Genomic DNA, 16,018 nt, shown 5'->3' with positions numbered 1-16,018 from the left:
TTTGGATAAATTTAGCATTGCATCAACTTGCTCACCAATAGATCCTCTGCGGTGAATGGGTGCCGTCAGAATGTGAGTCCAAACAGCTGATAAAAACATCACAATAATCCACAAGTAATCCACATGACTCCAGTACATCAATGAACGTCTTGTCAAGTGAAAAGCTGTGTGTTTGCAAGAAACAAATTAATCATAAATGCATTTTAACCTTAAATGATTGCTTTAGGCTAAAATACCAGTCCATAATCCATAATAGGTCCACTTCTACTTGTCCTCTCACATAAAAATCCACCAAAACACTTCTTTAGAACTGTTTTTGCTTGTAAATGTTGCTTCTGTGCATATGTCTCTACTGATACAGATGAGGCAACTTTTCACTGGAGAAAGCAATATTATGGATAGAGGACTTGGAAGCAACACTTTGAAGTTAACACACTGAAAAGATGGATTTGTTTATTATAAATAGCTTTTTGCTTCACAGGACATTAAGTGATGACTGGGGTCGTGTGGATACCGTTTGTTTATTTTATTAGCTGTTTACACTCTTTGGCACCCATTCACTGAGGATGATCCATTGGTAAAGAGGTTTCTGTAAAAGCATTATGGAACATTTTTTAATGTAAATACAGTTGAAGTCAAAAGTTTACATACACCTTGCAGAATATGCAAAATGTTATTTTACCAAAATAAGAGGGATACATACAAAATGCATGCTTTTTTTTATTTAGTACTGATCTGAATAAGATATTTCACATAAAAGATGATTACAAATAGACCACAAGAGAAAATAATAGTTGACCTCGTTCAAAAGTTTACATGCGCTTTATTCTAAATACTGTGTTTTTTGTGACTTTCTTGTTTGTCCTTAATAGTTAAACTGCCCACTGGTTTTCAGAAAAATCCTTTAGGTCCCACAGATTCTTTGGTTTTTCAACATTTTTGTGTATTTATTGCATCAACAATGACCATATGGTTTTGAGGTTCATATTTTCACACTGAGGACAACTCATAATAATCATAATAAGAAAACAAGAAATTGGAAACATCATTTTATTTATGCTTTTACAAACATATTTACAGTAAACAGTAAAGCAGTTCATCATCCAATAGTTTAATCCAAATATATGATCAATGGTTGGTTTCAAGATGATGATGATCTCTAATACAGTTTTATCCCACTAGGCTTTCTTAGTCAAACCACATTTCATTGGTTGACTTTGGCATGGCCTTAGAATAATCTTTGCAGCAAGCCTTTAATTAGACTATTTGCATTTGGAGAAAGTCCACCGACTGTCTTCTTCAGAACATAAGTAAGGAACTGACTATAAGGGGGGTTTAAACTTAAAGATAAATTGACAATATGCTCGATTAACGCTAATAAGCTTATTCGATTGATGAACACAGCCGTCCAAATAAATAGAAGAAAAAAAAAAAAAAAAAAAAAAAAAAAGCAAAACACATTCAGATTCTCTCAGTACGGCCTTTCGAGGTGCAGGGTTTGAAAGAATCAACTGGCCGTGTTCCCATCGTACACTTGCATCATACCATTTAATAAGATCAACTCCCCAACTTGCTATTCCTTTTTTCCTTTTAAGATATGCGGATGCTACAAATATTTAGCGGTGCAGTCAGAAACTGAAAGATGCTTTGCTAAAACCATTGTATATTCAAGGAGCACTGATAAGAAAGGGAAAACATGGATCTTCAAGGGAACAGCCTGTAGGGATGCTGAGCTGAGCCGTGATGGCAGGCTTATACGTGTAGGTTTATTACAAGGGATAGCCAGTAGGAGGAGCTTTGTCATACTTATTGCTCTCTAATGAAAAAGGTGGAATGCGCACGTCAAAGTGTGAGCCATCTGTCCTCTCAAAACAGAACGTCCCCCTAAAAAAGGAACCAAAACATTATGTTCATGTGTCATCATTGAAACATGATACACCAAAAGAAGCATTCAGCTACAGTTCAAAGTCAAAAGTTTACATACCCCTTGCAGAATCTGCAAAATGTTATTTTACCAAAATAAGAGGGATCATACAAAATGCATGTTATTTTTTATTTAGTGCTGTCCTGAATAAGATATTTAACATAAAAGATGTTTACATATAGTCCACAAGAGAAAATAATTGCTGAATTCATAAAAATGACCCCATTCAAAAGTTTACATACACTTGATTCTTAAAGGAGAAGTCCACTTCCAGAACAACAATTTACAGATAATGTAATGTAGTCACCCCCGTGTCATCCAAGATGTTTATGTCTTTATCTTCAATCGTAAAGAAATTCTGCTTTTTGGGAGTTTTTCGACATACCCTAACTGTCTTGAGTCAGAATACCCAGTTCAGGAAGAATAAGACAAGACGAGAATTTGAGATTAAAAAGGTATTTAAATTGTATTTTTTTTATGAAAATAACCAATCGTTTCGCTAGATAAGACCCTTCTTCCTTGGCTGGGATCGTTTACAACCACATTTGGGATCGTTTGAAGCTGAATTTAAACTGCATTTTGAAAGTTCAAACTCGGGGCACCATAGCAGTCCATCATAAGGAGAAAAATCCTGAAATGTTTTCCTCAAAAAACATAATTTCTTTACGACTGAAGAAAGACAGACAGACATGAACATCTTGGATGACAAGGGGGTGAGTACATTATCTGTAAATTGTTGTTCTGGAAGTGGACTTCTCCTTTAATACTGTGTGGTTACCTGAATGACCCAGAGCTGTTTTTTGTTGTTGTTTAGTAATAGTTGTTCATGAGTCCCTTGTTTGTCCTGAACAGTTAAACTGCCTGCTTCTCTTCAGAAAAATCCTTCAGGTCCCACAAATTCTTTGGTTTTTCAGCATTTTTTTTGCATTTGAACCCTTTCAAACAATGACTGTATGATTTTGAGATCCATCTCTTCACACTGAGGACAACTGAGGGACTCATATGCATCTATTACAGAAAATTAACTCTCACTGATGCTTCAGAAGGAAACACGAAGCATTAAGATCTGGGGGTGAAAACTTTTGAACAGAATGAAGGGGTGTACATTTTTCTTACATTTTGCCTAAATGTCACATTTTTTCACTTAGTACTGCCCTTCCAAAGATATAAAATATACTTACATGTTTCCCAGAAGACAAAATAAGTTAAATGTACCCTGATCTTCAAATTCAAAAGTTTTCACCCCCGGCTCTTAATGCATCGTTTTTTCTTCTTGAGCATCAGGGAACATTTGAACCTTCTGTAATAGTTGTGTATGAGTCTCTCAGTTGCCATCGGTGTTAAAATATTGATCTCAAAATCATAGTAATTGCTGGAAAGGGTTCAAATACACAAAAATGCTGAAAAACCAAAGAATCTGTGGGACCTGAAGGATTTTTCTGAAAAAAGGCAGGCAGTTTTACTTTTCATGAACAACTCAAAAAAACAAAAAAACACAGCTGTGGATCATTCAGGTAACAGCCCAGTATTAAAAATCAAGTGTATGTAAAGTTCTGAATATAGTCATTTTTATAAATTCAACTATTTTCTCTTATGGACTACATGTAAACGTCTTTTATGTGAAATATCTTATTCCAGTGAGTACTAAATAAAAACAGCAACATGCATTTTGTATGATCCCTCTTATTTTGGTAAAATAATTAACATTTCGCAGATTCTGCAAGGTGTATGTAAACTTTTGACTTCAACTGTATACAATCTAATAGGTGGGCCACATTCCGTGTCTACATGATTGTAAGAATATGTTAATAATCTCACCACATGTGTCCACTAGGTGCTTGAAGTGAAACATGACTGCTGTACTGAAATGCTGGCTGTTCTCTTGACAAAACAGGCTCCTGATGAGACAATGATGGACTGCGTTCAGCAAACAAATCATATTTCCATAGTCATTAATTCTGGTTTAGTTATTAGCTCATTAATAACCTTGCCAACCACTCCTCTGCCACGGACTGTTTCCAGAGTCCCTGAGAGACTGAAGATCCTCCAGTGTCTTTCCCTGAGTTGAACCACCTCGTTGCCCAGGTTCTCCAGACGGATACAGTACCGCCACTGAGGGAAACATCAACATATTATCCCTAACAGGTCACCAATGGCCATTCTATATATAACCCTTTTATTGAGTTATTATAAAAAGCATAATTAGGTCATTTTGCCTACCCAATACACGTGGGAGTTCTGAGCCTCCTGTTGACATAAAAAAAACAAGTCAGAATCAAGACCATGAGTTACATTAATTTTACTACCATACATATTATACATAAACAATAATTATTCATAAGACAGAAGTCGTAATTTTAATTTTCTTTGAGCACAAAATTTGTCTTGTAGCTTCATAAAATTAAGGTTAAACCAATGACGTCATATGGACTATTTTAACAATGTCCTTACTACCTTTCTGGGCCTTGAATGAGTCAGTGCTGTTGCTGTCTACGCAGGGTCAGAAAGTTCTGAGATTTCAATAAAACCCTGTTGTAATACAGAGTAACCCTCTATTCTTACTCTCATGCCCATGTAGAAGGGGATGACAGTGACACGGATATTCTCTGTGGTTTCGCGGTGCACATCTGAGAGCTCCAGCCAGGGATGGTTCTTCTCCTGCCAGGCCCGTAGGGTATCTCTTGCAGTGAATGGAGGATCTAAAATAAATTGTGTGAATGCAGTCCATAAGAAACATTTTATAAGTAAATGTCTGAATACTGCTGAAAGCATATAAGTGGACTAGTTACTTCTGGAGGGGTTAAACATGAGGAAGCGTTCAAACAGCTCATGCTGGATAGGAACTTGCTCAGTGGAGTTGTAAGGCAGGATGTCTTCATGACTCACGTAATCCAGACCTTAAAGGCACAAACAGACAAGGAAGAAATGAATAGAATGACACAAACGAAACAGATAATGGAACGTATGTATGGGCCATTCTACAGAATTGGTGCAAACTGCTGTCAGACAACCAAAAAAAAAAATAGTTTAAAAAAAGCATGTTTCGATGTTTAGTAAGCCATTTCAATGATATGTTGAAACCCACAATAATATTTAATATGTTAGTAAGCTTAATATATTTTAAAAACATCATTTATTGGGTACTTTCAATTGGGAGGTGGCTGTCCCAAACCCTAACCCCTAAATTTCAACTTATAATATGTTATAAATTTAAACATATAAAATTCAAAATATTTTTTCATTGTTGTTTTTAAAAATATATTTTTGATTATTTAAAAAAAACAACAACAACAACAACAAAACTATATTTTATTTGCAAATTAGGAAACTTTATGTCCTGCATTTTTCATGTCACTGGCGAAACAGTGTATGTTTTAGTCCACTGGCTGAGACTAATTTAACTACACCCCTACATTTATGATCAGGAAGTATTTCTGTGTTCCTCTCTCTCAAGCTACATGATGTGAGTATATAGACCCTATCATTTTGAGCTAAATGTGTTTAAATCTGAAAAATCTGTGTGTAACTACTGAACACAATTTCAGCAATTAATCACACTTTTTTGGGAGTTATTCCATAACATTCAGTTTTTATATGTGTACCACTGTTCAGAACTGTGCTAGCTAACCATGTGCTGATTAGCATCTTTGAGCTAGCTTCGAAAGTATCTGAAATTGTCACTACAGAAACATTTGGTGGAGTTTCGGTAGTGGCATCTTTGTTTTTTTGGGTGTTACCGAAACGGTCACGACCGAAACATGCCATCATTGTTTTGGTAGTGACAAGAGGAAACACATAATCCTTTATTTGGCGGAAATAAACTATTTTTGGACAGTTATGCAAATTTTTAAGTTTTAGTAGTGTTTTAGTATACTAGTTAAATTTCTGTAATGTGATGTGGTTGCTACCAAAACATTGTCGTCATCAACCGAAACATGGGATGTTTTGTCAAAAATAAAGTATTCTGCATTATCAACTAAGATGTTATGATATTTTTTGGTTCAGTGTATATTCAAACTAATGAATGCTTAACTTTGAAATCAATATGATCAACTTTTTGCCTTTTACCATAAAAAATTGGATTCAAAATACAAAAAACTCAAATTACACTTGAAATATAGTTAAAAGTGAAATTGTTATTGATGTACCTCTGAAAAAAAAGATAATGTAATAAAATAGCAAACAAATATTTACAATGTAGATGTAACCAAAATTTTATTAGACCAATATAACCCTTCAAATTAAATAATATATTACTATGTTTCAGTATTGTCAAAAATTTGGGGAGAGGACAAATATTCCAAAACTTTCTGAAAATACAATATGACAATTAACTCCACAATTACTAGAAATGTGTACGTCGGATATTATACAATTTGCATACATACAGTTCTTTTGGACACATTTTTTTAAAGACATTTCCAACCAATTCTGTAGAATTGCCCATATATCCCCATTATGTAGTTGAATCTTTAAGTGACTGATCAAAAGAGTTTACCTGGAATTGCATACAGGGCCCTGCTATCGTCGTGATTTGCCAGAAACGTAACTGCTTCAGTCTGAGATCGTTGAGACTAATGGTGACAAAAAGAATTTACGGATGTTAAAAATGGAGTCATGATTGCACTAAAATCAGCAAATCATCCAAGACAAACATGAACACATTTGATAATAAAATACTAAAATGCTATACTAAATGGAAGCCTTCCACATTCAAGTTAAAACATTAAGTTAAAATGTCAAACTTTCTTTGTGCTCAAAAAGTATTCTTATAACTTAAAAAATTATAAAATTATGGTTGAAGCACTGATGTCACATGGACAATTTTACCAATGTCCTTACTACCTTTCTGGGCCTTGAACGTGTCAGTTGCTTTGCTGTCTATGCAGGGTCAAAAAGCTCTTGGATTTCATCAAAAACATCTTAATTTGTGTTTCAAAGATGAGCAAATGTCTTACGGGTTTGGTACCACATGAGGGTGAGTAATTAATAACAGAATTTTCATTTTTGAATATACCATCCCTTTAAGGGTCTAGACATGTTTTGGGGCAATACCAACACTACCTTAATTCACGATTTGCCTATGTCACTTGATGCCACTTACTATGTGAGGACAGTCTCTGGTGTCTATGAGGACCTGGTAGTACGTATGCATCTTGCCTTTAACTTCTTTTGACCCGTGGGCCACGGATTCTGGCTTGCTGAAAAAGCACCGGACAAACAGGACCATTGAGTTATACCATAAACTAAATCATTTAATCAGGTATAAACCCAAATAAAGATTCTCTACTACATACCTGTCAGCAGCAGCAGCAGGACTCACATCTCTATCGTAAAGACGAGCGTGCCAAGGGAATAACACAATACCTCTATATCCAAAAACACTGTGCAGGAACAGCTGTGGATTGCACATTTAGAATTAGAATACGGACATCAGAGGAGTCACAATCAAGGGTTTTATGATTAAAATGATCACTGACCTGTCCGGTTTCATATTTGCCGTGCTGCTTCAAAGCTTCAAATACTCCAACAGGCTCCAGTATTTTCCCTTCTGGTCTGTTTCTGCCAAGAATTAATCAGTTAAATAAAAAGCGTAAATTGTAGTATCCCATAGCTGGGATAGCGTACTGCAATAAATATTTAAAAATGTATTTCAGGGGCAAGAAAATACATTTCCATTTATACAATGGCCTACATTTAGACTATCTTGGCTTATATATATATATATATATATATATATATATATATATATGACCCTGGACCACAAAACCAGTCATAAGTGTCAGTTTTTCGAAATGAGCTTTATACATCATCTGAAAGCTGAATAAAGAAGCTTTACATTGATGTATAGTTTGTTAGGATAGAACAATATTTAGCCGAGATACAACTATTTCAGTATATGGAATCTGAGGGTGCAAAAAAATCAAAATATTGAGAAAATCACCTTTAAATTTGTCCAAATTAAGTTATTTGCAATGCATATTACTAATCAAAAATTAAGTTTTGATATATTTACAGTAGGAAATTTACAAAATATCTTCATGGAACATGATCTTCACTTAATTTCCTAATGATTTTTGGCATAAAAGAAAAATCTATAATATTGACCCATACAATGTATTTTTGGCTATTGCTACAAATATACCCGTGCTACTTAAGACTGGTTTTGTGGTCCAGGGTCACATACATACATATATATATATATATATATATATATATATATATATATATATATATATATATTTGTATATTAAAAATATTTTTTAAAAATACACAAAAAGTGGCCAAAGATATATTGTTAGAAAATATATTTACGGAAATATTTTTTGAAAAATGCTGTAGCAAAAAAAAAAAAAGAAAATAAAACAAATAATGTTTGCCATTTTTTCAACATTCTGAAATATATTACAAATATGTATATATATTTATTTGTTTGTTTTTTATGGGATAATGGATAACACCATTGAATTTAACATCCCAAGCCAACCTGTGGTCAACACGCTTGAATATTGCACAACATCTGAAAACAACGATTTGAACACAGGCCACATTAAACCTTAAAGTTTTATGGTGCACTAAACAGACAGACAGTGTGCTGACCACAGAAATAGGACTTGTTTACTGTCTGTTGGCCCAGGCTCAGGCCCAAACTGTCACTTATGTAATGAAGAATGGCTTTGGGGGGTTTGAAAGCAAGGCTTAGGTTTGTCCTCTTCGTAGGCCTCATCTTGTGTATTGGTATCTGCCCTGTTCCAATGTTATTTTAAAATCAGCTCAAAAGTACTGTGATCAGCACATCTGGTTCAAGACTCAGGCATCCAGACAAATAAACGGAACTGTACAACCACAGAGTTGAGAAGTGAAACAATATGGCAGTAGTGTTGCAGGTTTACAAGCATGTGAATCCTTCAAACTACAGCAACAGATAATAATAAACCCATGACAGCTATTAAATTCTTAATAAACACGAATGCATTTCACAGATACACCGTATTTGCTGTTGAAAGAGTTTGCTGAAACTGCAACTTTGCGCAATTATGTAACAGGAGGACATGGTAGGACGTTGGCTTTACTAACGTTAGCACTTACCGTGATGACATGAACCTCGTCTGTTGAAAACTGGACAACCCGCATGCTGAACACAACGGCTGGACTCTTTTCGGATCTAATCCGCTGCTGAAGTCTATTGCACTCAATATTCTGTGAGTGCATTTGTGCTGGTTATATTTACTAGCAGTGGACAATAAGCCCCGACGTATTGCACACGCTGCCATCTTCCTCTAGCTATCTGCACATGAACACACGGACATAGTCGTTATCACACGTTAAATTCAAAACCCACTTTTAAATTATGTGAAAATCAGGACAATTGAAAAGGACAAGTCCGAAATGACACGTAATTAAGTTTTTACCCTTTTATTGCAATATTGGACACTACAAAGTGGCACACCATTTCCCATAACACATTGCGACCGGAAAACGTCGACGGTACAGAGGTCATGCGAACACTCTGTTCCTTTTGTGGTACATTTGCTGAAACATTATTCTTGCATTTATTTCGACATTGCGGTCGTGTAAGGAGATGTTAGGTTTGACTGTTTATATTATTCGTAATACTGACCCCGTCTTTTCTCTTTATTTAGAGAAGTTTTATTTGGTTTTATTATTCATTTTATGTATTAATTTTCGCCAAATATCGCATAAATAAATGTAAATATAGTAAAACCAAACCTAATCTATTAAATATCAATAAATACAAATAACTGACTTTATTCTTAAAGCATCCCTTTAAAAACTACACTACCAGTCAAAAGTTTTTGAACAGTAAGATTTTTATTGTTTCTGCTCACCAAGCCTGCATTTATTTGATCCAAAGTACAGCAAAAACAATGTTGAAGTATTTTTATTATTTAAAGTAACTGCTTTTTATTTGAATATGTTTTAAAATGGAATTTATTCCTGTGGTTTTAAAGCTGAATTTTTAGCATCATTACACCAGTCACATGATGATTGAGATTTGAGAAAAAAACACATTTATTATTATTATTATTATTATTATGTTAAAAACAGCTGAGTTTAATTTATTTCCAGGTTTTTTAATGAATAGAAAGTTCAGAAGAACAGCATTATCTGAAACAGAAATCTTTTGTAACATTATAAATGTCTTTATCATCACTTTTGGTCAATTTAAAGCATCCTTGCTACATAAATGTATTAATTTCTGTAATTTCTTCTACTGACTCCAAGCTTTTGAATGGTAGTGTATAATGTTACAAAAGCTTTTTTATTTTAGATAAATGCTGATCTGTGGATCTTTCTATTCATCAAGGAATCCTGAAAAAATGTACTCAACTGTTTTAAATATTGACAATAATAATAATGTTTGTTGAATAAATAATAATGTTTCTTGAACAACAAATCAGCATATTTCAATGATTTCTGAAGGATCATGTGACACTGAAGACTGGATGCTGAAATGATGTCGAAAGTGTAGCTTTGATCACAGGAATAAATTACATTTTAAAATATATTCAAATAGAAAGCAGTTATTTTTATTTATTTATTTATTTTTTTTTGCTGTACTTTGGATCAAATAAATGCAGGCTTGGTGAGCAAAAAAAGTTCTTTAAAAAAAACATTAAAAATCTTACTCTTTAAAAACTTTTGACTGGTAGTGTACGTTTAAGAATAAAATACTGTAACAAAAACCTGTCTTGCGCCTTAAACCGAAAGGTCGAATATATTCCTTGACTGTATGTGGCGCTGTGCGATTATGTAGTTGGTTTGCAACCGGCTAATAAACACACTGAAGAAGAGAAATCAGGTGACATGCAGGGCTGTAAACAGGAACATGGTTAAATTAAGATTAAATATAATTATATTAGTGTAACAGTGAAGTAACATAGTTTAGTTTCGGTAGGAATATTTTCTGTTCACTTCAATTATAAAAATTTGTGACGCTAAATTGATTGTAGTTTTAGCCTTTTGATTGAAGTTCCTTTTTGCTTTCCGCTAATTTCTATTTAGTGTCCACATAACCGGATACATTACTGAGATATATTTATACTAGTAAATCATGGCTTCTTCGGTTAAAATCGGAGAGAGATTTCGCCAGAAGGCGAGAGATTTACTGGAGAGAGGATCTGCCGTGTCAGAAGAGCTGAAGGAAGAATTGAAGGCTCTGACAGATCAGTCCATCATACCATTCAAGACTGTGAGAAAACTACACAAGCTTCTTCAAGAAAATGGTAAGAAACATGCGCATTCTGTAGAGCAATTAACGTTTTAATAGCTACTTGTTTCACATTTCAAGCTGATGTTTTTTTTTAGGACATCCAGTGTATCTTCACGAGCTGTTTGAAGACAGTACACTTCATCTTCCAGAAGTTATCACACCTCCAAGGGTAAGATATTTCATTACTATCTATATTTATACACTACTAGTCAAAAGTTTATTAATGTCTCTTCTGTTCACGAAGCCTGCATTTATTTGATCCAAAGTACAGCAAAAACAGTAAAATTGTGAAATATTTTTACTATTTAAAATAACTGTTTCCTATTGAAAATATTTTAAAATGTAATTTATTCCTGTGATTTCAAAACAAAATTTTTAGCATCATTAGAAATCATTCTAATATTCTGATTTGCTGCTCAAAAAACATTTATTGTTATTTATTATTATTATTATGTTGAAAACAGCTGAGTAAAATTTTTCAGGTTTCTTTGATGAATGGAAAGTTCAGAAGAACAGCATTTATCTGAAATATAAATCTTTTGTAACACTGTCAATGTCTTTATCGTCACTTTTGAACAATTTAAAGCATCCTTGATAAATAAAAGTATTAATTACTATGTTTCCTATTAAAAAAAATACTAACTCCAAGCTTTTGTGAATGGCATAGTGTATAATATTGCAAAAGCTTTTTTTTTCAGATAAATGCTGATCTTTGGCTTTATCTATTGATCAAAGAATCCTAAAAAAAGTAAATAAAAAACTGTAAATATTGAAATGTTTCTTGAACAACAAATAAGCATATCAGAATGATTTCTGAAGGATCATGTGACACTGAAGACTGAGGTAATGATGCTAAAAATGTAGCTTTGATCACAGGAATAAATTACATTTTAAAACAGATTCAAATAGAAAGCAGTTATTTTAAATAGTAAAAATATTTCACAGTTTTACTGCTTTTGCTGTATTTTGGATGAATTTAATGCAGGCTTGGTGAGCAGAAGAGACTTCTTCAAAAACAATAAAAATCCTACTGTTCAAAAACTTTTGACTGGTAGTGTATTAATATTAGAACTTTTTCACTTTTTCACTTTTTTAGCCTTGATTCTCATAATTGTTTAATTATTTATAATTATTTGCACCTAACAGAACCCCCAGCTGGTGGCCCGTCTAGAAAAAATTAAAGCAAAACTCGCAAATGAAGAATATAAGAGAATAACACGGAATGTAAATCCACAGGTGAACACTTTTCTACAGTCTTTATATCAAATCACTCTATATTTTTCAAAAATCATGTCATCATATTTATTTTTCTCCCAACAGGAAATGAATCATCATGGAACTTTAGCAGATTTTGGACGACAAGGTCAGGATGTTCCCTTTTTTACTCTTCTCATATTTAATGTCTCTCTGTTTTATTCATCTTACTTGTCATTTGTGTTGTGCAGTGCGGTCCGTGAAGGCAGTTGTTGTTACTGTATTCAACTTCCTAGTAACCATAATTGCGGCATTTGCCTGTTCATATCTTGGCAGCCAGTATATCTTCACCGAGACAACAGCGGTAGGTACACGCAACATTCAGACCATCAATGCATAGTGAATAAGGAATTAAACACCTTATTTCTAATGTCTCTGTATGTATTTTCTTTCAGAGAGTACTAGCTGCAGTGATTGCAGCGTCTGTTGTCGGTCTTGCTGAGCTTTATGTTTTGGTCCGGACTATGGAAGGAGAACTTGGAGAGCCCTAATACCAACTAAAATCATTCAGTATTCCAATACTTCCATATTTTTTGTCTCATCATTAATGTTTTGCACTGTGCATCTTCTTTTTCTGTTTGCTTAGCTCCTCTCCAAATCACAACAGTGAGGTTGACTGATTAGTCTTGATCTAATATAAGGTATAAAGGCTTTTTCCAAGCATTAATCATAAGTTTTATTAATCAGTCGGGTGGTTTTGGAAACCACTTCTTTGATCTCAAAACACTAGAAGGTACATGATCATATTGTAGTCTTGTGTTTCACATTTGTTGTATTTATTTGAATGCCCTCTACAGAAGTGTATCTAAGAAACATAACTGTAAATGATTTGTGCTTTGTTTATTGTGATTGTTACTGACTCACAAGATGTTGTGTGGGAAAATGTTTTTTTTTTTCACAAGAAAATCATAAAAAAACATTCAAGAAGTTAAATTGAGTCAAAACTATTTAAAAGAAAAAAAAAAATTATTAAATCACACTCCCTGGTGATGCTCGCTATGGAGAGTCCAGCTTTGTTTAACCAGGTTTACAGCATTTTCCGGTTATAACGCAGATCCAGTGCTTACTGTATGTTGTGTACTGTACATCCTACACATGCAACCTGTGTATCTGAGCTTTGGGGAAGCTATAGAAACACAGTATGAAAGACAAACAGAAACGTGCAGCTCATATGGTGGCGTATGAAACGTTGCTCTTATGCCACTGAAAATTAGAAAAAAGACAACAGTTATAAAAAAATGTGCCAGTCTATCTGAGAACAAAAGATATATTGTACCTTATTTCCTGTACATTTCTAATTCTTTCATTAGTAAATATGAAATCTGCTAACAGATTTTCATTTCTCTATCTTTGCAGTCTATAAATTGGCTCCATAATTCACTGATCTTAAAATAATAGTTTAGCCAAAAATGAAAATTTACCAACCCTCTGACCATCCAACATGATTTTTTCATCAAAGCAGATTTGGAGAAATTTCAGCATTACATCACTGGCTCACCAATGAATCCTGTGAAGTGAATGGGTGCCGTCAGAATGAGAGTTCAAACTGCAGTTTTTCCCTTCACAAATTGATGCACTGGAGTTGTGTGAATTACTGTGATGTTTTTATCAGCAGTTTGGACTCTCATTCTGACGGCACCCATTCACTCCAAGGGATCCATTGGTAAGCAAATGAAGTAAAATTTCACCAAATCTGTTCCGATAAAGAAACAAACTCGTCTACATCTTTGATGGCCTTAGTATAAGTATGTTTAAAAGGGATAGTTCACCCAAAAATGAAAATTCTGTCATTAATTACTCACCCTCATGTCGTTTCAAACTCGTAATACTTTTGTTCATCTTTGGATCACAAATTAATATATTTTTGATGAAATCCGAGAGCTGTCTGACACAAGCTTCCTAAACTGACAATTTCAAGGCCCAAAAAGATAGTTCATCTGAGATCAAATGCAATGTTATGAAGCTACAAGAATACTTTTTGTGTATAAAGAAAACAAAAAACAACGACTTTATTCAACAATTTCTACTCTTCCGTATCCGTCTTTGAAAATATTTCATCAAAAATATCTTAATTTGTGTTCCGAAGGACTTAGATGTTTGAAAACGACACGAGAGTGAGTAATTAATGACAGAATTTTCATTTTTGGGTGAACTATCCCTTAAAGAAAATGTTCATTTTTGTGTAAACTATTCCTTGAACTCCAAGCTGTTTAGTTAGAATACAAAGGCCACCATTTCTAAAAAAAAAAAAAAAAAAAAAAAAAAGAGCGTGCCGTACACAAAAGCCATGTCTCAAAGGACTATATAAATAGTCGATGACCTTTTCTTGAATAAAATGCAACCGTAGAAGCGTCATGCTTGAAATGGTGTGGGTTCCTGTGAACATTTTGCGAGCCCAAACCGTGGCGACTATATCAGAGTTCAGTTTTGTCCAGCAGAGAGCAGTGCAGAGTGTTCAGCTGAGGCTGACCAGGCCGAGATCTCACTCAAACTTGCGCAAGTGGTTATATAGCGACTGCACGTAAGTAAAGACACACATGGGGTCTGGCTTTCTGCCCATCACCATCATGTCCTCCACTTCAATGAGCCTATCGCAGCCAGCTTTCTTCCTGGAAATACAGAGAAACAGATTTAACAGGGGTGAACGTGTATAGCTGTTTCTATTCATTCTCCATGTCCGCTGACTGTTAAAGTTGATATGATAAGTGTAATACATATGTTCAGATGACGTTGGTGGTGCAGTTTTAGGTTTATGTGAATATATTTCAGGATGTGGGAATTGGGACACGGAGTTGTAGGAGCATGATGTCAGGTCGGAGTAGATGTTCAAGGGGAAGGGGAGGTTCCTTTGAGCTCAACAGGGATTTGTTGGCATGCATTAGTAGTCTGAAGTGCGTTTTACGGACACCCTAGACTCAGACGCATCGGAAACTAAGTAACTTTATCTTCTGTGCCGTACTGTGAGGTGATGTGGAGCACAACCGCAGATGATTTGTGTCAACTTGTATTTTGGAATCATTCTGTTCAGCTCACTGGCTCGGGTCACGTCAGGTTCACATCTCATCTGTCTGGTCTATTCCTATTTAAAGACTTTTAATACTTTATAAGAGCTTTTAAATGAAAATGAATATGCTGTCTGTATTTGCTTACCCGCATATCATTACAGTTTTATTTTTTTTATTTTTCCAGAATGCAAAAGGGGACTTTCACAAGACTTTTTACATAGTGACCTGTTTTTTTATACTTGTATGCACATTTTTAATGTATTTTGGAGCTTTACACACATTATGGGTTTAATAATATGAGGTTGAGTACAAAATGGTAGAATATCTAACACAATGGAAAAAGTATAGGGATGTTGGGGTCAGTAAATTTTGTATTGTTTTTGAGAAAAAGTCTCGTATGTAAGTCCATTTCCGCCACTGAATGAAAAATTAAAAAAGGTAATTGTGAGTTTTTATCTCAGAATTCTGACTTTTTTTCTCACAATTGTGAAAAAAGTTAGAATTGCATGTTATAAAGTAAGAATTCGGAGACAAAAATCACAATTGCAAGATATAAACTCGCAATTCTAAGGAAAAAGTTACAATTGCATGATATACATT

The 16,018-nt window shown here is 34.2% G+C and overlaps 3 protein-coding genes across 7 annotated transcripts in view; 1 reads left to right on the top strand and 2 right to left on the bottom strand.

The window, feature by feature from the left end:
* Positions 1–1,036: 1,036 nt before the first annotated feature.
* poldip2 (polymerase (DNA-directed), delta interacting protein 2) lies at positions 1,037–9,429 on the bottom strand. Of its 2 annotated transcripts, none has more exons than XM_051129449.1 (12): positions 9,337–9,429; positions 9,014–9,212; positions 7,405–7,486; positions 7,222–7,322; positions 7,029–7,125; positions 6,423–6,498; positions 4,714–4,821; positions 4,487–4,623; positions 4,145–4,171; positions 3,911–4,036; positions 3,743–3,822; positions 1,037–1,884 (listed from the first exon to the last, which is right to left on the bottom strand). In XM_051129449.1, exons 2-12 carry the CDS (start codon positions 9,196–9,198, stop codon positions 1,770–1,772), a joined length of 1,134 nt encoding a protein of 377 aa, XP_050985406.1. In that variant the 5' UTR covers positions 9,199–9,212; positions 9,337–9,429; the 3' UTR covers positions 1,037–1,769. The 2 variants fall into 2 exon arrangements, with proteins under 2 accessions (XP_050985406.1, XP_050985407.1); XM_051129450.1 differs by having other exon boundaries at positions 7,405–7,480.
* A 1,199-nt stretch (positions 9,430–10,628) lies between these two features.
* On the top strand, positions 10,629–13,833 carry tmem199 (transmembrane protein 199). 2 transcript variants are annotated; one of them, XM_051129459.1, is made up of 7 exons: positions 10,629–10,840; positions 10,952–11,172; positions 11,255–11,328; positions 12,306–12,395; positions 12,480–12,522; positions 12,605–12,717; positions 12,809–13,833. In XM_051129459.1, exons 2-7 carry the CDS (start codon positions 11,001–11,003, stop codon positions 12,902–12,904), a joined length of 588 nt encoding a protein of 195 aa, XP_050985416.1. In that variant the 5' UTR covers positions 10,629–10,840; positions 10,952–11,000; the 3' UTR covers positions 12,905–13,833. The 2 variants fall into 2 exon arrangements, with proteins under 2 accessions (XP_050985416.1, XP_050985415.1); XM_051129458.1 differs by having other exon boundaries at positions 10,630–11,172.
* The window catches only part of smtnl (smoothelin, like), a 45,982-nt gene continuing 43,317 nt past the window's right edge, over positions 13,354–16,018 (bottom strand). For all 3 annotated transcript variants that reach the window (XM_051129435.1, XM_051129436.1, XM_051129437.1), the window contains one exon: positions 13,354–15,022. In XM_051129435.1, the coding sequence (XP_050985392.1) occupies positions 14,896–15,022 (127 nt within the window). In that variant the 3' untranslated portion in view covers positions 13,354–14,895. The remainder of the gene's footprint in view (positions 15,023–16,018) is intronic.

The sequence above is a fragment of the Labeo rohita genome, chromosome 15 (genome assembly GCF_022985175.1).
Source record: "Labeo rohita strain BAU-BD-2019 chromosome 15, IGBB_LRoh.1.0, whole genome shotgun sequence".
Lineage (NCBI taxonomy): Eukaryota > Metazoa > Chordata > Actinopteri > Cypriniformes > Cyprinidae > Labeo > Labeo rohita.
This window is presented reverse-complemented; position numbering and strand designations above follow the sequence as displayed.

Coding starts and splice junctions, on each gene's coding strand:
- tmem199 (XM_051129459.1), top strand. CDS start 11,001: ATGGCTTCTTCGGTTAAAATCGGAGAGAGATTTCGCCAGAAGGCGAGA. Junction 12,396..12,479: donor CACGGAATGTAAATCCACAG/GTGAACACTTTT, acceptor TTCTCCCAACAG/GAAATGAATCATCATGGAAC. Junction 12,523..12,604: donor AGCAGATTTTGGACGACAAG/GTCAGGATGTTC, acceptor TGTGTTGTGCAG/TGCGGTCCGTGAAGGCAGTT.
- poldip2 (XM_051129449.1), bottom strand. CDS start 9,198: ATGGCAGCGTGTGCAATACGTCGGGGCTTATTGTCCACTGCTAGTAAA. Junction 7,126..7,221: donor CCTGCTGCTGCTGCTGACAG/GTATGTAGTAGA, acceptor GTGCTTTTTCAG/CAAGCCAGAATCCGTGGCCC. Junction 4,624..4,713: donor CATGTTTAACCCCTCCAGAA/GTAACTAGTCCA, acceptor AATTTATTTTAG/ATCCTCCATTCACTGCAAGA.